This window comes from Lepidochelys kempii, chromosome 24 (assembly GCF_965140285.1).
Source record: "Lepidochelys kempii isolate rLepKem1 chromosome 24, rLepKem1.hap1, whole genome shotgun sequence".
Taxonomy (NCBI): Eukaryota; Metazoa; Chordata; order Testudines; family Cheloniidae; genus Lepidochelys; species Lepidochelys kempii.
The window spans coordinates 12,862,371-12,882,963 of NC_136403.1; the positions used below are offsets into that span (position 1 = coordinate 12,862,371).

General features: G+C 58.7%; 1 protein-coding gene across 7 annotated transcripts in view; it reads right to left on the minus strand.

The window, feature by feature from the left end:
- NPHS1 (NPHS1 adhesion molecule, nephrin) overlaps positions 1 to 17,982 on the minus strand; it is a 24,444-nt gene extending 6,462 nt beyond the window's left edge. For 5 of the 7 annotated variants that reach the window (XR_013634971.1, XR_013634972.1, XM_078850413.1 and 2 more), the window contains exons 1-18: positions 17,897 to 17,982; positions 13,637 to 13,761; positions 10,658 to 10,852; positions 10,250 to 10,372; positions 10,019 to 10,150; positions 9,360 to 9,441; positions 8,860 to 8,963; positions 6,900 to 7,021; positions 6,386 to 6,557; positions 5,811 to 5,968; positions 5,227 to 5,368; positions 4,648 to 4,772; positions 4,048 to 4,216; positions 3,755 to 3,884; positions 2,688 to 2,860; positions 1,764 to 1,904; positions 467 to 607; positions 268 to 389 (exon numbers count right to left, since the gene is read on the minus strand). Coding sequence is in view for 5 of the 7 variants with exons in the window: in XM_078850413.1 (XP_078706539.1) it covers positions 268 to 389; positions 467 to 607; positions 1,764 to 1,904; positions 2,688 to 2,860; positions 3,755 to 3,884; positions 4,048 to 4,216; positions 4,648 to 4,772; positions 5,227 to 5,368; positions 5,811 to 5,968; positions 6,386 to 6,557; positions 6,900 to 7,021; positions 8,860 to 8,963; positions 9,360 to 9,441; positions 10,019 to 10,150; positions 10,250 to 10,372; positions 10,658 to 10,852; positions 13,637 to 13,697 (2,292 nt within the window). In the remaining 2 variants the exon portion in view is untranslated. Of the gene's footprint in view, positions 1 to 267; positions 390 to 466; positions 608 to 1,763; positions 1,905 to 2,687; positions 2,861 to 3,754; positions 3,885 to 4,047; positions 4,217 to 4,647; positions 4,773 to 5,226; positions 5,369 to 5,810; positions 5,969 to 6,385; positions 6,558 to 6,899; positions 7,022 to 8,859; positions 8,964 to 9,359; positions 9,442 to 10,018; positions 10,151 to 10,249; positions 10,373 to 10,657; positions 10,853 to 13,636; positions 13,762 to 15,836; positions 15,919 to 17,896 lie in introns of those variants that run through there. The other 2 variants (XM_078850411.1, XM_078850412.1) reach the window with 2 other exon arrangements.
- Positions 17,983 to 20,593: the final 2,611 nt, after the last annotated feature.

The following is a 20,593-nucleotide window of genomic DNA, read 5'->3' on the forward strand; positions in this document are numbered from 1 at the left end:
GAGAGTGGTCAGAGGGCACAGTTCAGGGATGGGAAGGTGCAAAGGTCACAAGTTGGAGGGCAAAGGGCAGATCTGTGTACATGAGGGCCAAAAGTCAAAGATCATAAGCTAAATCAAAAGATCAGAGGGGACAAAGGTCACATAAGAGATGTCAAGGGTCAGAGGTCAGACAGGAGATGGCAAAAGTCAGATGGGGAGGCCAGGTGGCAAAGGTCACAGGTGGCTCGTGCCTCTCTGAGAGAAGCGGCCAGAGACGCCCCCCCTTACCAGCCACGTCCACTGGAACATGCCCACAGGGGTGGGGTTGGCGTCAGCTATGCATACAAGCTCAGCCGTGGCACCCAGATCCACGTAGACAGGGTCTCCCAGGCTGCGGATGGAGGGGGCATCTGGGGGTCAGAGAAAGGTGGGGCTCAGAGGGGGGCACTGAGATCAGGGGGCAGCGGGACGGGGGGGTGGCACTCACAGTGCACATCCAGGTGGAGGTGGGTCTCGTTCTGCCCCTCAGGGTTCTGGCACCTTGCCCGGTACTGACCCACGTCGGCCCGGCTCACATTCCAGATGGCCAGGCTGCCCCCTGCCTGCAGGTGGTGCCGGGGAGACCCCTCTGTGAGAGAGACAGAGAGAGGAGTCATACGGGGACCCTATGCCCATCTTGGGCAGGGACAGCGCCCCCCCGGAGACTCCCCCACAGCCGGTCTTAGCGCCTCTCCACCCCCACACACACACCTGGTCTCAGTGCCTCTCCCCCTCCCACACACACACCTGGTCTCAGCGCCTCCCCCCCACACACCTGGTCTCAGCGCCTCCCCTCACCACACACACACACCTGGTCTCAGTGCCTCTCCCCCTCCCCCACACACACCTGGTCTCAGTGCCTCTCCCCCTCCCACACACACACCTGGTCTCAGCGCCTCCCCTCACCACACACCTGGTCTCAGCGCCTCCCCCCCCACACACCTGGTCTCAGCGCCTCTCCCCCCACACACCTGGTCTCAGCGCCTCCCCCCCCACACACCTGGTCTCAGCGCCTCTCCCCCTCCCACACACACACCTGGTCTCAGCGCCTCCCCGCCCACACACCTGGTCTCAGCGCCTCCCCCCGACACACACCTGGTCTCAGCACCTCCCCCCGACACACCTGGTCTCAGCGCCTCCCCCCCCACACACCTGGTCTCAGCGCCTCTCCCCCTCCCACACACACACCTGGTCTCAGCGCCTCCCCGCCCACACACCTGGTCTCAGCACCTCCCCCCCACACACCTGGTCTCAGCGCCTCCCCCCACACACCTGGTCTCAGCGCCTCTCTCCCCCACACACACACACCTGGTCTCAGCGCCTCTCCCCCCCACACACCTGGTCTCAGCGCCTCTCCCCCTCCCACACACACACCTGGTCTCAGCGCCTCCCCCCACACACACCTGGTCTCAGCGCCTCTCCCCCTCCCACACACACACCTGGTCTCAGCGCCTCCCCACCCACACACCTGGTCTCAGCACCTCCCCCCCCACACACCTGGTCTCAGCGCCTCCCCCCCCCACACCTGGTCTCAGCGCCTCTCCCCCCACACACCTGGTCTCAGCGCCTCCCCCCCCCACACCTGGTCTCAGCGCCTCTCCCCCTCCCACACACACACCTGGTCTCAGCGCCTCTCCCCCACACACACACCTGGTCTCAGCGCCTCCCCCCACCACACACCTGGTCTCAGCGCCTCTCCCCCTCCCACACACACACCTGGTCTCAGCGCCTCCCCCCACACACACCTGGTTTCAGCACCTTCCCACGGAAGCTCCAGCTGCAGCTCATTTCGGGGGGGTTGGCGGAGACGTGCAGGGGGAGCTCCACGGCTCCGTGTTCCACACCCTGGACCATGGACGGCTGCTCCGACGAGAACTCAGGTGGATCTGGGGCCCACAGAGGGGGCAGCAGCAGCTGAGACCCTGCCCTGCTCAGTGACCCCTGCTGAGCCCCCTGACTGCTCCCTGCAGCCCAGAGCCCTCTGCTGAGCCCCCAACCCCTGCAGCACAGCGCCCCCGGCTGAGCCCCCTCCCAATCCCTGCAGCACAGCGCCCCCTGCTGAGCCCCCAACCCCTGCAGCACAGCGCCCCCTGCTGAGCCCCCAATCCCTGCAGCACGGCGCCCCTGGCTGAGCCCCCTCCCAATCCCTGCAGCACAGCGCCCCCTGCTGAGCCCCCAATCCCTGCAGCACAGCGCCCCCGGCTGAGCCCCCTCCCAATCCCTGCAGCACAGCGCCCCCTGCTGAGCCCCCAACCCCTGCAGCATGGTGCCCCCGGCTGAGCCCCCTCCCAATCCCTGCAGCCCAGAGCCCTCTGCTGAGCCCCCAACCCCTGCAGCACAGCGCCCCCTGCTGAGCCCCCCTTCCTGCAGCACAGCACCACCTGCTGAGCGCCCCTTCCCACAGCACAGCACCCCCAGCTGAGCCCCCTCCCAACCCCCACAACGCAGCGCCCCCAGCTGAGGCCCCAACACCTGCAGCACGGTGTCCCCAGCTGAGCCCCCGCGCTGCTCCCTGCAACACAGCGCCCCCAGCTGAGCCCCCAACCCCTGCAGCACGGTGCCCGTGGCTGAGCCCCCGCCTGCTTACTGCAGCCCAGTGCCTCCAGCTGAGCCCCCGCCTGCTTCCCGCAGCATGGCGCCCCCTATCCCCAGGCAGGGGAAGCTCTCACACAGGATGTTGAGCTTGTAGAAGGTGTTGACAGTCTCAGCCAGGACGGAGCTGTAAGCTTGGCACGTTACCCGCTGCCCATTGTCAGAGGACGACGCTACCAGGGTCACCTTCCCCGAGCTGGAGAGACCCCCGAACTCTGCCGGCTTCTGCCCCAGATCCACACCCTTCAGCCTGAAAGAGCAGCACAAGATGGAACAGCAGGGGACTGTGGGCCGGGAGTGAGGGGCACCAGCAGAGCTGGGTGGGGGGAGCCCAGGGCTGGGACAGCAGGGGGCTGTGGGTCGGGAGTGAAGGGCACCGGCAGAGCCGGGTTGGGGGAACCCAGGGACAGGACAGCAGGGTGCTGTGGGTCGGGAGTGAGGGGCACTGGCAGAGCCGGGTGGGGGGAGCCCAGGGCTGGGACAGCAGGGAGCTGTGGGTCGGGAGTGAGGGGCACCGGCAGAGCCGGGTGGGGGGAGCCCAGGGCTGGGACAGCAGGGAGCTGTGTGTCGGGAGTGAGGGACGCCAGCAGAGCCGGGTTGGGGGAACCCAGGGATGGGACAGCAGGGTGCTGTGGGTCGGGAGTGAGGGGCACCGGCAGAGCCGGGTGGGGGGAGCCCAGGTCTGAGACAGCAGGGAGCTGTGGGTCGGGAGTGAGGAGCACCGGCAGAGCCGGGTTGGGGGAGCCCAGGGCTGGGACAGCAGGGTGCTGTGGGTCGGGAGTGAGGGGCACCGGCAGAGCCGGGTGGGGGGAGCCCAGGGCTGGGACAGCAGGGAGCTGTGGGTCGGGAGTGACGAGCACCGGCAGAGCCGGGTTGGGGGAGCCCAGGGCTGGGATAGCAGGGCGCTGTGGGTTGGGAGTGAAGGGCACCGGCAGAGCCGGGTTGGGGGAACCCAGGGCTGGGATAGCAGGGCGCTGTGGGTCGGGAGAAGGGCACCGGCAGAGCCGGGTTGGGGGAACCCAGGGCTGGGATAGCAGGGCGCTGTGGGTTGGGAGTGAAGGGCACCGGCAGAGCCGGGTTGGGGGAACCCAGGGCTGGGACAGCAGGGAGCTGTGGGTCGGGAGTGAAGGGCACCCTCTCTTACTTCTCTGTGTCCTTGAACCAGGCCAGGGTGGCAAAGGGGTTGCTGCTGCCGGCGATGCAGGTCAGGGTCAGTGTCTGGCCACGTCGCACCTCCTTGGCCATGGTTGTGATCTTCACGTCTATGGGAGGGACTGGGTGTGGGGTGGGGAGCAAAGGGGCAGAACTGAGACTGGTGCGTTGTTGCCACCACCTAATGGGGGCATTGTGCCCTTAAGGGGTGGGGTTACTTGGCTCCGCCTTATGTACAGACCACCCCTCCCTCCCTCCCACCCCCGCTGAGGGCCGAGGACGCACACTGGACGAAGAGGCGGGTCTGGGCCGTGAGTGCCGGACTTTTGCTGCCGTTGGAAGCATTGCAGCGGTAGATGGCCAGGTTGTCGCTGGGGCTGGTGGTCAGGATCAGCTCTTTGGAGACAATCTTGCCCGAGGCCACCTGGGTCCCCTCCTTGAGGGACTTGGTGTCCTGTCGGGAGAAAGCCCAAAGCCCAGTGAGCGACCCAGAGATGCAGCCACCTCTGGGGCGGGGCAGCTAGGAAACAGTCGCATATAACGCCCATGGGTAGGGCTCACCCATCACAGAGATGCAGCCACCTCTGGGCTAGGGTGGGTCTCATTCCAAAGGGACACTGCCCCTCACTGAGACCCCTGCCCCACTGCCCACAGCATGGTGAGCTGAGCTCCCCACCCCACTGCCTGCAGCACAGTCTCCTCACTGAGCCCCCTGCCCTGCTCCCCACAGCATGGCGCCCCTGCTGAGCTCCCCACCCCACTCCCCACAGCACAGCGCTGAGCTCTCTGCCCCACTCCTCACAGCACAGCACCCCCTGCTGAGGCTCTCATGGCCCGGTGCCCCCTGTTGAGCCCCCGACCCGCAACCTGGTGCCCCCCCGAGACCTTGATCCAGATGAGGCGGGGGGCCGGGTTCCCCCCACTGGCGAAGCAGGTCAGCCTGACCTTGGTGCCGGCCCGGAATCGGCTGTCAGGGGGTGGGGCCTCGATCCACACCTTCTGGGGTGGGTCTAGGGGGGATGGGGAACAAAAGGAGGGTTAATGGCAATCAACTCCTGTGTTGCCATGACAACCTGTATCAGCCCCCCCCCCACCATCCCCCTCCAACAGCACCACAGGGAGTGCAGCCCACCCCCCCTTTCCCCAGGGCCCCTCTCCACCCATAGGTCTGGCCATGAGCCCCAGGCTGGGGTGAGATGGGGCTTCCACAGAGGTGGGGGGTCTCAAGTCTCCACAGGGAGCTGTGGGGCAGAACGGGGGGCGTTTCCCCACCCCCTGTCCTCCACTTCCTCTGCCCCCAACCTCCCCTGCTCTCATTCCAGCCCCACTCCCATTCTTCCCCCTCCCCCACTGCCCTCTTATCGCTCCCTGCCCCCTCCCCTTCCTCCAGCCCTTCCCGCCTCCCCCGCAGCCTGGCCAGCCTCACCACCCATTGGCACCCCCCTGTCCCGGGTGGGGGCTCACACTGCACGCTGAGGGACAGGCTGGCACTACGGGTGAAGAGCACAACCTCGTTGAAGGCCTCGCAGGTGAGGGGCAGCCCGTTCTCCTCGCGCCGGGCCATGTGCGTCAGGTTGGAGACGGTCACTGTTCCGCCGTGCGCTGCCTGCGGGAGAGAACCCGGTACTCAGCCCCTGCTCCTGGGGCCTGGCAGGCTGGGGGGCAGGGAATGGGGCCTGGGGCCTGTTCTCTCCAGGTGGCGCCAGCCCTGATCTGTCCCAAGATGGGGCCTGGCTGGCTCAGGGGGCCAGGGAATGGGGCCCGGAGCCTGTTGTCTCCAGGGGGCGCCGGCCCTGATCTGTCCCAGGGCGGGGCCTGGCTGGCTCAGGGGGACAGTGAATGGGATATTCACTAGTGTTATGCAGAGAGGGAAACTGAGGTACCCATAATGGGAGGAGATCAATGAAATTCACAAAGGATTCAGAGAGAGAACCCAGGAATCCTGGCTCCCGGCCCCTCCCAGTTTCCCCTGGCTCAATGTTTCCTCCTGTGGTGGCTGTGGGGGCAGCAGGTGGGGCATCTCCGGGGGTCCATGGCTTGGGACTGACCTCGGTGACGGTGACCTCGGTGGTGGTGAGCTCCCGCCAGCCCAGCCACCAGCGCAGCTGCACCGGGGGGTTGCTGGGGGTGGTGGAGCAGGAGAGCGAGATCTGCTTGTTCTCCGGGGTGCTGCTGGAGCCCAGGATGGAAACCTCTGTGGGGAGAACTGAGGAGGGGAAGAGATCTCAGCCACTGCCAGGAGGGGGCACTGTGGGGGGAGGCACAGGGGCACCAGTTGGCGGGAGCTCCCAGCTCCTGGCTACTCCAGCCTGACCCAGCCTGAGGTGCTGTAGGGGGCAGACACAGACCACGCATAGGGAGTCACTGGCCGGCAGGGGGCGCAGGGTGCTGGGGGGGGTGGGGAGGTCATTTGCAGACCACACGCAGGGTGACACTGGCCAGCAGGGGGAGCTGGGGGGAGCAGGGAGGTGGGGGTGCTGCAGGGCAGAGAACTCACAAACCACACGCAGGGAGACACTGGCCAGCAGGGGGCGCTAAGGGGAGCAGGTGGCTGGGGGGTTAAGGCTGGGGTCAGTCTGGAGGCGCTGGGGAGGTTGCTGGGGGGTGGGGATGCAGCACTCACAGACCACACGCAGGGTGACACTGGCCATCAGGGGCAGGGGTGACACCTGGTTCATGGCTTCGCAGCGCAGCTGAGCCCCGTTGTCCTCGGGTTTGATGCTGAGGGTCAGGAGGCTGCGGGAGGCGCCCCTGGCATCCTCTGTCTCCCAGCTGGTGGAAACCACTTTCCCGTTCTGTGGGGACATGGGCTAGCGTCTCACATGGCTCTGCTGGTGCCCCTCACTCCCGACCCGCAGCCCCCAGCTAGCCAAGACCTGCCCCCACCAGCTCTGCCGGTGCCCTCACTCCTGGCGCGCAGCCCTCTGCTAGCCCAGCCCTGGGCTCCCCCCACCCCCAGCTCTACCAGTGCCCCTCACTCCCGGCCTGCAGCCCCTGCTAGCCCAGCCCTGGGCTCCCCCAGGTGCCCCTCACTCCTGACCTGCAGCCCCTTGCTACCCTAGCCCTGGGCTCCCCCGAGCTCTGCCAGTACCCCTCACTCCCAACCCACAGCCCCTGCTGTCTGTTCTCCTTGTTACCTTTAGCCATTGCAGCGTGGCCAGTGGGTTCCCGCTCAGCGAGATGCAGGTGAGTTTCAGGGTCTCTCCAGCTTTGATTTCGGGGCGTTTGTACCCTTCAATGGTGGGTGGCTGAGGTGGGACTGGGGGGGAGAGACAACAATGGGTGGTGGGGGAACCCAGGCACAGCCTGTGCTCAGGGGCACCCCCTTGTGGCATGACAGTGTCATGTCCTGCCACTGGGGTGGGGAGTCAGTGGGGCCAGCTTGAGGGCTGGGGAGGCGGGCGTAGATGGGCCCAGTCAATTGGAGCTGAAACATGCTGCCCCCCACCCCGCTTTGGGGGCAGTCAGATCTTGTAGCTGTGTATGGGGTGGGCAGTATGGGCTGGGAGCTGACTTGGGGCATCGGAACAGAAGGAGGGTGGCAGGGGGAGACAGAGAAGGGGGTGGACCTGGACAGACAGACAAGGGGATGGGCAGGATGTGTGAAACACACACAGGCCTCTCCCCACTGCAGGGCCCCCTCATGGCCTGGGGCCCCCTGCAGCTGCTCACTCATCAGGGTGCTTGGGGAGGGGAACAGCCCAGAGTACTGGGTGCGTAATTAGGGTAATTAACAAGCTGACTAATGACTCTCATGCTGGGAGACTAGGGGACGTGGAATCACCCCCCATCAAATAATCTCCCCCACCCCTTTCGCCAACTGGGGGGCAGAGCCCTATGTCTCTGGGTGTTCCCAGAGTGGGGTTGGAGCAGGGAGAATTCCCCACCCCCTCCATCCCCACACCAATGTATCCCATGTTCCCGGAGCCAGCTAGAGACAGACCCTCCTAGCATCTCTGGCTCCTTGATGCTGTATGGGTTAATGGGTTTGGCCTTCTATACCCAATTCATCTCTTCAGCACTCATAGGGTTAACGGTTGAGGGGTCGATTTATATACTCAGATACAGCTCCTTGGTGCTCTCAGCATTACTTATTGAAGGGTCAACTTATGTATGTCAGCTCTTCCCCTTCAGAACCTCAGTCTTCTAAAGTTTGATGGTTAAGGGGGGTTGACTTATATAGGGAGTGAAGTTTATGGTGGTGGGGTGATGGTCACATCCTCAGCTTTGACTCTCCATTGTTTTAAGGAGTAACTGAGGAGTGGTTGACTGAGACACAGGCCTCAGCTCCTTGGGGCTGTAGGGGTTAAGAGGTGAGGGGCCAATTTATATACACTACAGCTCATTCTCCTGAGAGTTGATCACGGAAAGGGTCAGCTTATAGAGTGAAGAGATCCCACATCTTGTTCTGAGGGCTCAAAGTACACCCATGGGCCAACCTCAGCTCTTCAGAAAATCATTGCTCTAGGGATTACCAGTGAGTCACTTCCTCAGGGCGCCATGGGCTACGGCTGAGGGGCCAACTGAAATACTGTAGACCCAACTCATCTTCCCCTTCTCCTTCAGTGGCGGTTCCTTGTCTTCCAGTCCCCATTGTTCTAACAGTTAAACATTGAAGGGCCAACTTATATACACAGGTCTTTGTAGCCTCATTGTCTGAAGGGTTAAACTTTGAGGGATCAACTTATGTACATGAGCCAACAGGAGTCTCCAGGACCTCATTGTTTTAAGGGTGAGCCATTATATATACATGTCACCTCCTGATCCTTGACTTCTCATTTTCCTAAGGGTTAATGGTTGAGCTGTTGATTTATATACATGAGTCTCCTTGATGAGTTAACTGTGGTAAACCAGAAAGCCTGCAAATAGGAAGAGCCAGAGGCAAACACTACAACTGGGTGCAGGCTATGGAACAGAAGACACCCAGGAGAGAAGAGGGTGAGGCTTATATTTTAGGTGAGGAGCCACTGAGGGTCAGCTGATAGGTGGAGTTGATGTATATGGAGGAGAATATGACTGTGGGGATCTTTTTAACCCTTTCACTGGTGTCCCCAGAGAGATTGGAGGGACGACCAGAGCATGGTGGGCGTTACTCACACAGGATGTTCATGGTGAAGCCAACTACCACAGGGTCCGAGACAGCCTCATTTGTGGCTGCACAGACCAGACGCTTCCTGTTGTCCAAGCTCTGTGGGGTGACCCTGGAGACAGAAGGGGAATGGGCTATACCAACTACCACCTACAAGGGGCTGCAGATTGGGAGTGAGGGGCACCAGCAGAGCTGGGGGTTGGGGAGCCCAGGGCTGGGCTGGCAGGGGGCTGCAGGTTGGGATCGAGGGGGACCAGCAGAGCTGGCAGGGAGGGGGAAGCCCAGGGCTGAGCTGGCAGGCGCTGCAGTCAAGAGTGAGGGGCACTGGCAGAGCTGTAGAGGGCGCAGGTCTCCTAGCTGAGGCTGGGGAGGGAAGGGGGCACTGCGCTGGTGTCTCAAAGGGGCACTGGGGGCACCTGGCTGGCTACACCCTGGGCTAAGTCAGGGCCCCCCTGCTCCCACGGGGAAAGGGACCTGGAGCGGGGGAGTGTCCCCTGGACCCTCTCACCTGAGCACGGCCTCGGTGCTGGAGAGCTTCTCGCTGGACCCAGAGTGCACCTGGTGTGACACATCGGAGAGGGGGCTGCCACCTGGGGGCGGGAGGGACCATGAAGGACAGGGGGTTCCCAGCATTCCCACCCCTGCCAATATATCACAGCATCGCTGAGGGCACCCCCATTGCCGCACGCCCCGGGAAGAGATGCCCAGATACCAGTGGATGGGCTGGGGTCATTGAGAGACATCCCACAGCTGTGTGTCCTGGGGAAGAGATTCCCAGATACCAGGGGGATGGGCTGTGGTGACTGAGAGACACCCCATGGCTGCGCACTCCGAGGAGAGATGCCCAGATACCAGGGGGATGGGCTGCGAGTTACTGAGAGAAACCCCACAGCCATGTGTCCCGAGGAGAGTGCTTAGCTACCTGGGGGTGGGCTGGGGTCACTGAGAGACATCCCATGGCCATGCACCCTGGGGGACATGTGCCCAGATACCAGGGAGATGGGCTGGATTAGCTAGAGGGGTGTATATGGAAAAAGAAAGACCCTCTCACATGGTCCAATACAGTGAGTGCTGGCCGCATATAATAGCCCAGCCCCCACTCTCTAGATCAGACCCACGGGCCCCTCCAGCCCAGCCCCCCCGATCAGACCCATGGGGGGCACTCACCCTTGCTGAAGAAGATCTCTGCAGCCGGCTTGGCGTCCCCGGAGCTGCAGGTCACCCTGTACTCCACACCGGCCACCCAGGTCACGATGCTGTTGACCTCGTACTCCTTGAAGATGGGTGTCTTGGGGGGCACTGTGGGGGAGGGGAAAGGAGAAATGGTCCTGAAGAGTCACCCCTCCCCCAGCTCCCCAGAGCCAAGGCTACCCTCCCACCCCCAGCCTGGCAGCTCACCCAGCACACTGAGCAGTGCCGTGCGTGACACAATGCCCGGGCTATCCTTGGAACGCCCCGCCTGGCACTCGTAGGCCCCGTCGTCTGCCAGCCGGCTGCCCACGATCCGCAGGCGGTGCTCCCCTGCTGGGCAGAACACAGAGGGAATGGTGAATCTATATGGCCCGGACACCTGGGTTCTGTACCCAGCTCTGCTCCTGGCTTGCAGGCCCGTTCTAGCCACTAGACCCCACTCCCCTCCCAGAGCTGGGGATAGAACCTAGCTTCCTAGAACTGGGCCAGCCAGGGTTCTCACACACATAGGTGTCCCCAGAGCTGGTTCACAGCCACAATGGCTAAACTGGGGGTGGGAGGGATAGAGGAACTCAGCCCCATCTGGCTGTCTGGAGGCCAGACCGACCCACTCGCCTTTGCTGGGGTCTCCCGTCATACTGTAGCGGGGGAATCCGGGGATGTTTGTGTCCGGTCCTAGCAGCAACCCATCCTTCACCCACTGGACCATGCCTGAGGGATTGTCCACCACGCACTGCAAGACAGCCACAGCCCCTTCCAGGACTGTGATGTTATCTGGCTCCACTCTGAAAGCCTGCTGGGGGCTGGCCCCTGAGAGAGGAAACACAAAGCACAAGATCAAATCCGCACAGACACACCCCTGGAACCCCGACCTGGGATATTCTATCTACTACCCAAGATCCATAAACCTGGAAATCCTGGGCGCCCCATCATCTCAGGCATTGGCACCCTGACAGCAGGATTGTCTGGCTATGTAGACTCCCTCCTCAGGCCCTACGCTACCAGCACTCCCAGCTACCTTCGAGACACCACTGACTTCCTGAGGAAACTTCAATCCATCGGTGATCTTCCTGATAACACCATCCTGGCCACTATGGATGTAGAAGCCCTCTACACCAACATTCCACACAAAGATGGACTACAAGCCGTCAAGAACACTATCCCCGATAATGTCACGGCTAACCTGGTGGCTGAACTTTGTGACTTTGTCCTTACCCATAACTACTTCACATTTGGGGACAATGTATACCTTCAGATCAGCGGCACTGCTATGGGTACCCGCATGGCCCCACAGGATGCCAACATTTTTATGGCTGATTTAGAACAACGCTTCCTCAGCTCTCGTCCCCTAAAGCCCCTACTCTACTTGCGCTATATTGATGACATCTTCATCATCTGGACCCATGGAAAAGAAGCCCTTGAGGAATTCCACCATGATTTCAACAATTTCCATCCCACCACCAACCTCAGCCTGGTCCAGTCCACACAAGAGATCCACTTCCTGGACACTACAGTGCTAATAAACAATGGTCACATAAACACCACCCTATACCGGAAACCTACTGACCGCTATTCCTACCTGCATGCCTCCAGCTTTCACCCTGACCACACCACACGATCCATCGTCTACAGCCAAGCTCTGCGATACAACCACATTTGCTCCAACCCCTCAGACAGAGACAAACACCTACAAGATCTCTGTCAAGCTTTCTTACAACTACAATACCCACCTGCAGAAGTAAAGAAACAGATTGATAGAGCCAGAAGAGTTCCCAGAAGTTACCTACTACAGGACAGGCCTAACAAAGAAAATAACAGAACGCCACTAGCCGTCACCTTCAGCCCCCAACTAAAACCCCTCCAACGCATTATTAAGGATCTACAACCTATATATGCCATCATGTGCCAGCAATGCCCCTCTGCCATGTACATTGGTCAAACTGGACAGTCTCTACGTAAAAGAATAAATGGACACAAATCAGATGTCAAGAATTATAACATTCATAAACCAGTCGGAGAACACTTCAATCTCTCTGGTCACGCAATCACAGACATGAAGGTCGCTATCTTAAAACAAAAAAACTTCAAATCCAGACTCCAGCGAGAAACTGCTGAATTGGAATTCATTTGCAAATTGACAGGTTTCAGAGGAACAGCCGTGTTAGTCTGTATTCGCAAAAAGAAAAGGAGTACTTGTGGCACCTTAGAGACTAACCAATTTATTTGAGCTCATGCTCAAATAAATTGGTTAGTCTCTAAGGTGCCACAAGTACTCCTTTTCTATTTGCAAATTGGATACTATTAATTTAGGCTTAAATAGAGACTTGGAGTGGCTAAGTCATTATGCAGGGTAGCCTGTTTCCTCTTGTTTTTTCCTACCCCCCCCCCCCCAGATGTTCTGGTTTAACTTGGATTTAAACTTGAAGAGTGGTCAGTTTGGATGAGCTATTACCAGCAGGAGAGTGAGTTTGTGTGTGTATGGGGGTGGGGGGGGATGTGAGAAAACCTGGATTTGTGCAGGAAATAGCCCAACTTGATTGTCATGCACATTGTGTAAAGAGTTGTCACTTTGGATGGGCTATCACCAGCAGGAGAGTGAATTTGTGTGGGGGGTGGAGGGTGAGAAAACCTGGATTTGTGCTGGAAATGGCCCACCTGATGATCACTTTAGATAAGCTATTACCAGCAGGACAGTGGGGTGGGAGGAGGTATTGGTTCATATTCTCTCTGTATATATAAAGTCTGCTGCAGTTTCCACGATATGCATCTGATGAAGTGAGCTGTAGCTCACGAAAGCTTATGCTGTAATAAATTGGTTAGTCTCTAAGGTGCCACAAGTACTCCTTTTCTTTTTGCGAATACAGACTAACACGGCTGTTACTCTGAAACAGGGGGGACTTAATTAACCTCTAATTTTTAAAGATTTCATGTCAAAATTGAGTATTCATTAATTATTCCAGGAAACCACACACCAGAATCCCCTACTCTGGCCCACCTTCTCGCCCAACCTCAGAAAAATACAATATGCTGAAGCACCATGCCACTTTAAATCCCTTGTTCCATTTTCATCCAACTTGGCCTGTTGTTTAGATGTTCCTGTGAACTCCAAAGCGAGCCAAGATTGAAGGAAATTGGCCCAGCTTTTCTCATTTGACTTACATGCAAAATTTCTAATGGGATCATTGGTGGAAATAGAGATGGAAATATCCATAACTTTAAATCCCTTTATTACATTTCTCATCCTGCTTGGCTTGTTGTTTAGATGCCAGTGAGAGCTCCAAAACAAGCCAAGTTTGAAGGAAATTGGTACAAGTGTTTTGGCATGACAGCTGGGCAAAAAAACCTAACATTGATTACTTTTGGGGCTTGGGATCCTCTGGTTGTAACTCAGAAAAGCTCAGACAGATTTGAACAAAACTTCCAAAAAATGGTGCCCTCTGGAGTGAGACCCATCATGGAAAACTTCAGCCTGGCAGGATTTTGTTTGGGAGAATTGTGAACAATGGGGAACGGGTGGCTGGGTGGCAGGGGAAAGTCGGTCCATGTCTGGCTCTTGTCACTACTTGGAGATTATCGTCTGCAGAGAACTCTCACCTCTTGTGAAGGCACCAAGGAGAAGACAGAGGAACATGGTGGCAGGTCCCTTGGACACCATTCCCACCAATGCTGCTGGGACAGGCTGGGAGGATAAACTGGGACCACGGTGGATGGTTGCAAATCTGAAATACAATTGGAGATATACTGAAATAGCTCACAAAAGCTTATGCTCAAATAAATTGGTTAGTCTCTAAGGTGCCACAAGTACTCCTTTTCTTTTTGAAATACAACTGTGTCCCATCTTCCCAGCCTGGCACTAGGGGGTGCTACACTTCAACCTGGCTGTTCCCAATCTCACCAGCCTGGCGCTAAGGGGCGATGCTCTTCATCCCCTGGCCAAGCCCCATCTCCCCCTGGCGCAAGAGGGCTTTGCTCTTCATCCCCATCGCTGTGCCCCTTCTCCCCAGCCTTGCACTAATGAACTCTGTCCTTCTTACCCCAGCGAAGACTCATCTCCACAGTCTGGCCTAGGGGGGATGCCCTTCATCCCCCTGGCCATGCCCCAACTCCCCACTCTATCGATAGGGGGCTCTGTCCTTCTTCCCTTTGGCATTACACCATCTCCCCCTCCTGGCACTAGGAGACAGTACCCTTCACTCCCGTGGCTATGCCCCATATCCCTGCCTGGTGTTGGGGACCCTGCCCTTCATCCCCATTGCCATGCCCCATCTCCCCACCTGGCACTAGGGGGTGCTGCCTTTCATCCCCCCCAGGCCATACCCCACTTCCCCCACCTGACACTACGGGGCGCTGTCCTTCATCCCCCTGTGTGACGGAGTAGGGAGTGGGGAGTATTGACCTGGTAACATTGCTTTGGTGCTGGATGGTGGTGGGATATCAGGGTGTGACCTCACGTGATGATACGTAACCTGAGCCCAGGAGGGGGCTGGGGCCAGGTGACACCTTCTGCCCAGGAAACTGTACAAAGGCTGGAGGAGGAGCCAGGGGTGTGGCTGCAGGGAGACTGCTGGAAGGGGTTTCAGTTTGGAGCTGGCAGGGGAAACAGAGGGAGGCCCAGCACCGGGGTCTGGGCTTTCTACCCCCCAAGGTGGACCTGACTCAGGGGTCCTGTTTTCTGTACCTACAAGCACTGTTTTGGACTGTATTCCTGTCATCTAACAAACCTTCTGTTTTACTGGCTGGCTGAGAGTCATGGTGAATCGCAGGAAGTGGGGGGTGCAGGGCCCTGACTCCCACACACTCCATGACACCCTGGACCTACCTCATCTCCGCAGCATGGTGCAAGGGGCACTGCCCTTCTTCCACCTGCCCATGCCCCTGTTCCCAGCCTGGCATTGGGGGCACTGTCCTTCATCCCTCTAGCCATGCCCCTGTCCCCAGCCTGGCGCTAGGGGGTACTGCCCTTCATTCCCCCAGCTGTGCCTCATATCACCACATGGCATGAGGAGGCGGTGCCCTTCATCCACCTGGATGTGCCCCATATCCCTGCCTGGCGCTAGGGGCAATGCCCTTCATTGCCCTGGCAGTGAGCCATCTCTTCAGCCTGGTGCTATGGGGCGCTGCCCTTCTTCCCCCAGGCCGTGTCCCATCTCCTCAGCATTGTGCTAGGGGGAAGTGCCCTTCATCCCCCTGAACATGCCTCATCTCCCCAGCCTGGCACAATATAGTGCTGCCTGTCATCCCCCTGGCTGTGCCCCATAACCCCGCCGGACACTAGGGGGTGCTGCCCTTCATCCCCCCTGGCCATACCCCATCTCTGCAGCCTGATGCTAGTAGGTACTACCCTTCACCCCTCTGTCTGTACCCCATATCCCCGCCTGGCACTAGGGGCAATGCCCTTCACCCCCCCCGGCCATGCCCCATCTCCCCAGCCTGGCCCTAGGGCACACTGCCCTTCACCCCTCTGGCCATGACCCATCTCTGCAGCCTGGCACTAGGGGATGCTGCCCTTTATCTTCACAAAATGGGGAAGAGATGGCCAGCCCTCTGTGGAGATAGAGGTGGTTAGGGACTATTTAGAAAAGCTGGACGTGCACAAGTCCATGGGGCCGGACGAGTTGCATCCGAGAGTGCTGAAGGAATTGGCGGCTGTGATTGCAGAGCCATTGGCCATTATCTTTGAAAACTCGTGGCGAACCGGGGAAGTCCCGGATGACTGGAAAAAGGCTAATGTAGTGCCAATCTTTAAAAAAGGGAAGAAGGAGGATCCTGGAAACTACAGGCCAGTCAGCCTCACCTCAGTCCCTGGAAAAATCATGGAGCAGGTCCTCAAAGAATCAATCCTGAAGCACTTGCATGAGAGGAAAGTGATCAGAAACAGCCAGCATGGATTCACCAAGGGAAGGTCATGCCTGACTAATCTAATCGCCTTTTATGATGAGATTACTGGTTCTGTGGATGAAGGGAAAGCAGTGGATGTATTGTTTCTTGACTTTAGCAAAGCTTTTGACACGGTCTCCCATAGTATTCTTGTCAGCAAGTTAAGGAAGTATGGGCTGGATGAATGCACTATAAGGTGGGTAGAAAGCTGGCTAGATTGTCGGGCTCAACGGGTAGTGATCAATGGCTCCATGTCTAGTTGGCAGCCGGTATCAAGTGGAGTGCCCCAAGGGTCGGTCCTGGGGCCGGTTTTATTCAATATCTTCATAAATGATCTGGAGGATGGTGTGGATTGCACTCTCAGCAAATTTGCGGATGATACTAAACTGGGAGGAGTGGTAGATACGCTGGAGGGGAAGGATAGGATACAGAAGGACCTAGACAAATTGGAAGATTGGGCCAAAAGGAATCTGATGAGGTTCAATAAGGATAAGTGCAGGGTCCTGCACTTAGGACGGAAGAACCCAATGCACAGCTACAGACTAGGGACCGAATGGCTAGGCAGCAGTTCTGCGGAAAAGGACCTAGGGGTGACAGTGGACGAGAAGCTGGATATGAGTCAGCTGTGTGCCCTTGTTGCCAAGAAGGCCAATGGCATTTTGGGATGTATAAGTAGGGGCATAGCGAGCAGATCGAGGGACGTGATCGTTCCCCTCTATTCGACATTGGTGAGGCCTCATCTGGAGTACTGTGTCCAGTTTTGGGCCCCACACTACAAGAAGGATGTGGATAAATTGGAGAGAGTCCAGTGAAGGGCAACAAAAATGATTAGGGGACTGGAACACATGAGTTATGAGGAGAGGCTGAGGGAGCTGGGATTGTTTAGCCTGCAGAAGAGAAGAATGAGGGGGGATTTGATAGCTGCTTTCAACTACCTGAAAGGGGGTTCCAAAGAGGATGGCTCTAGACTGTTCTCAATGGTAGCAGATGACAGAACGAGGAGTAATGGTCTCAAGTTGCAGTGGGGGAGGTTTAGATTGGATATTAGGAAAAACTTTTTCACTAAGAGGGTGGTGAAACACTGGAATGCATTACCTAGGGAGGTGGTAGAATCTCCTTCCTTAGAGGTTTTTAAGGTCAGGCTTGACAAAGCCCTGGCTGGGATGATTTAACTGGGAATTGGTCCTGCTTCGAGCAGGGGGTTGGACTAGATGACCTTCTGGGGTCCCTTCCAACCCTGATATTCTATGATTCTATGATTCCTCCGTCTGGTGACAGGGCGCACTGCTATTCATCCCCTTGGCCATGCAACATTTCCTGAGCCTGATGCTAGGGGGCTCTGTCCTTGATTCCCTTCGCCATGCCCCTGTCCCCAGTCTGGTGCTATGGGGCTGTGCCCTTTATCACCCTGGCTGTGCCTCATCTCCCCAACCTGGCACAAGAGGGTGCAGTCCTTCATCCCCCCGGCCATGCCCCAACTCACCAGCCTGGCGCTGGGGGGGTGCTGCCCTTCACCCCCTGGCTGTGCCCCTGTCCCCAGCCTGGCACCAAGGGGCTCTGACCTTCATCGCCTCCCCCCCGGCCTTGCCCCATATCCCCATCTGGCGCTAGGGGGCGCTGTCCTTTATCCCTCTGGCTCTGCCCCATCTCCCCTGCCTGGAGGCCAGTCCTGCTGCCAGGGGGGAGATGCTGGGGATGTAACCTGCTTCCCTGCCCACCCCTGATCAGACCCATGGCCCGTATCCTCCCCTCCCATCAGACCAATAGGCCCGTCCTGCCCCGTATCTCCTCTAGGATCAGATATGGGCCCATCCCACCCTATATCCTCCACATACACCCCCAATCAGACCCATGGGCCTGTCCAGCCACATATCCTCCCCCATCCCCACCTGATCAGACCCATGGGCCCATCCCATCCCATATCACCACCCCACATCAGACCTATGGGCCTGCCCCACCCCATATCCCCACACTTACCCAGTGCCCAGGCCCACAAGTGTCCCCACCTCTGGGAAGAAGAGTCCCCGTGGGGCTACACCAGCCTGTGTGTGCCCAGCCTCTGGCTGCTTGCAGAGTGAAGGGAAGGGACAAGCTTCCAGCCCTGGGTGACGCCCCCTGCCCTCCCCCCGTCCCTCCCGCTAGCTGGCACCAGCTGGGACATCTCCCAGCACTGCCCCCGCTGTCCTGTGAACTCAGCCCAGGGATGCGGCTGGAGTTCCTGGAGGCAGCTCAGTTTATTACGGGATGAGGCAGAGGCCAGTGAGGGGCTGGCTAGGCCCAGAGTTCCTCAGGGCAAGAGCTCAGCACTTGTCCCCACCCGCCCCACTGCTCAGGGATCAGCTGCAGGAGAATCCCCTGGAGCCAGGAGCAGTACAAGGGGTATGACACACAGAGCAGGGCTAGTTCCATTCAGCAGGGGCATACGCGCCTGCCCACGTGCGCACACACGCACACACAGAGCAGGGCCCGTTGCCCAGGTGATGGGATCCTGGCCCCAGTCTAGCATTACAGTCATCAGCATCCATGGCATCGCCATGCTTTGGGTGGCACCAGGCCCCCTACTGTCCACTGCCGGTCCTTATATAGACAGGAGCTGCAGGCTCTGGCCAGGGGTGGGTTGTCCTGGGATTTGGGGATGGGGACAGAAAGCAGAGCTTGGTGGCTGTATGTGCAGGCACCTCCCCCCATCCTCCATGCCTCGCCACCTCCCGTGTACCCGCGATTCACAGTGCCATGGAGTCAAAGCACCAGGAGAGCCCAGGCTGGGGCCACCACAGAACCCTGGATAATGAGCCCCGTAACCTTAGATTGGAGCATTTCAGGCCTCAGGAAACTCAACTGCTGAGTGCCGAGGCAGAGAACAGGAGGAACTGAGGTGCCCTGATGCCCGACTACCTGCCACAGTGGGGAATTGGCTAGGTGAGAGCTGCCTGGGAGAGCCACGCCCTGCAGAGACAGGTATAAAAAACCCCAAACCCCTACCCCAAGGTTCCTACCAATCTGACCTGGGGGGTCATCCCTGCCCCATCCAGAGTCTGATGATCAGCCTTCCCTGAGCACGTGCGCAAGACCCACCAGCCAGGCAGCCAGAAAGAGCTCCCTAGTAGTGGGTAACCCTGCCCAGTGTCCTGTCCCCAGCTGTGGCTGATCCCTGAGGCTGCAGAGGAAGGCCAGCGGGGGGGAGGGGGGAGAACAGAAGCCATCTGGCCAGTTGTGCATTTGGGGGGGGGGGTGCAAAACTCTTCCTGACCACTACAGGTGCTCGGCTGCCACCCTGGAGCATGTGATTGGCTCAGAACCAATGATATGACAGCCGAGCTGCCAATGTAGGAGCATGTGAAGGACAGTGCAGGCTGCCTTGCTCTCCCCAAGGCCCGGGAAGGTAGGCCAGGCCCAAGGTTCTGCTATCCCTGCCTCTCCTGGCCTGCGCATTGCAGAGCCCTTAAACTTTTCCCTCTCAGGGAGCTGTTGGGAGGGGGGATTCTTGTGACTGGCCCAGATGCATGCCCAGTGCTATGCCAGATGCTCTGCCTTCCCGTCCCAGACATTCTCCTTCTTTTCCACAGAGCTCTGGAGTTACTGGGGCTGTGGGCAGGAATTTCATTCCCTTGCCTGCCCAGCGTTTTCCCAGGGTGTTCTGAAGGGGTGAAGAATTCGTCCGCCTGGATCTCTGGGGGATGCCCGGCTTTCATGGCCCCTTGCCACAGCCTCCCTCCAGCCATTAATTATTTAAGCATGTAAAGAATTTGCTGTGAGACAGGCCCAGCGGGTGGGAGTCACCCGTCATCGCCCTACTTGGCCATCAGGTGGCGGCAAAATGCCAACAGGTTTGGGTGTGTGTGTGTGTGTGTGTGCCGGCGCGCATGCAAGTGAACATAATGGCACGACATATGCCCTGTGCAAATGGGCTGAGGGCTTAATCCACCAGCAGAGCGAGGGGTTTAAGGCTGCGTGCTTAAACCGACCGACTGTGCGAAAATCCACAGCTAGGAAATACGGATCAATGGGCAGGATCGTCCCCCTCAGCCCCTCCCGCCTTGTTTCCAGCTGGTGCCACCTCTCACCACAGCCCCCCCCCCGAATACCTGCCCCCGCCCCACATGAACAATGACAGTCTGGTGACCTGGCACTGCCAGCCAACCCACCCTCGCCCCTCACCAGCCTCTCCTCTCCCTGTCCCCTTTTCTAATTAATTGTAAGGATTGTTGGCAATCAATCAGCTTCTCTTAACAAGATTACAGGATTAGTGAGGGGCCACCTGCCCCTCCCCCCAACCCCAAACACATCAGCCGCTTGGACGGTGGGCATGAAATTGGACATGTGACCAGACGCCAGGGTGAGGGATGTTGTGGGGCAGAGGCCATAAGGAATCCACCATCCACCTTTAGCTCCCCATGCTGGGATCTCTGGGTGGTTGGTGGAATCCAAACAAATTACAGGTCATCCCAAAATTTTGAAAGATCCCCGCATGAGGAAAATGGGATCCTGCCACCCCATCTTACCCCTCTTCACCCCCCCACCCCATCCTGTAGCTTTGCCCTGGCCCCGTCACTCAAATGAGGCCTGCTGGTGTGATGAAGCCACCCCTGGGGTATTTCCCCCCAGCCCTGCAATAGGCCTGCCCTGCTGGGCACCATGACCCTGGCTGGGGTATTGGCCTTCATCTTCCATCCA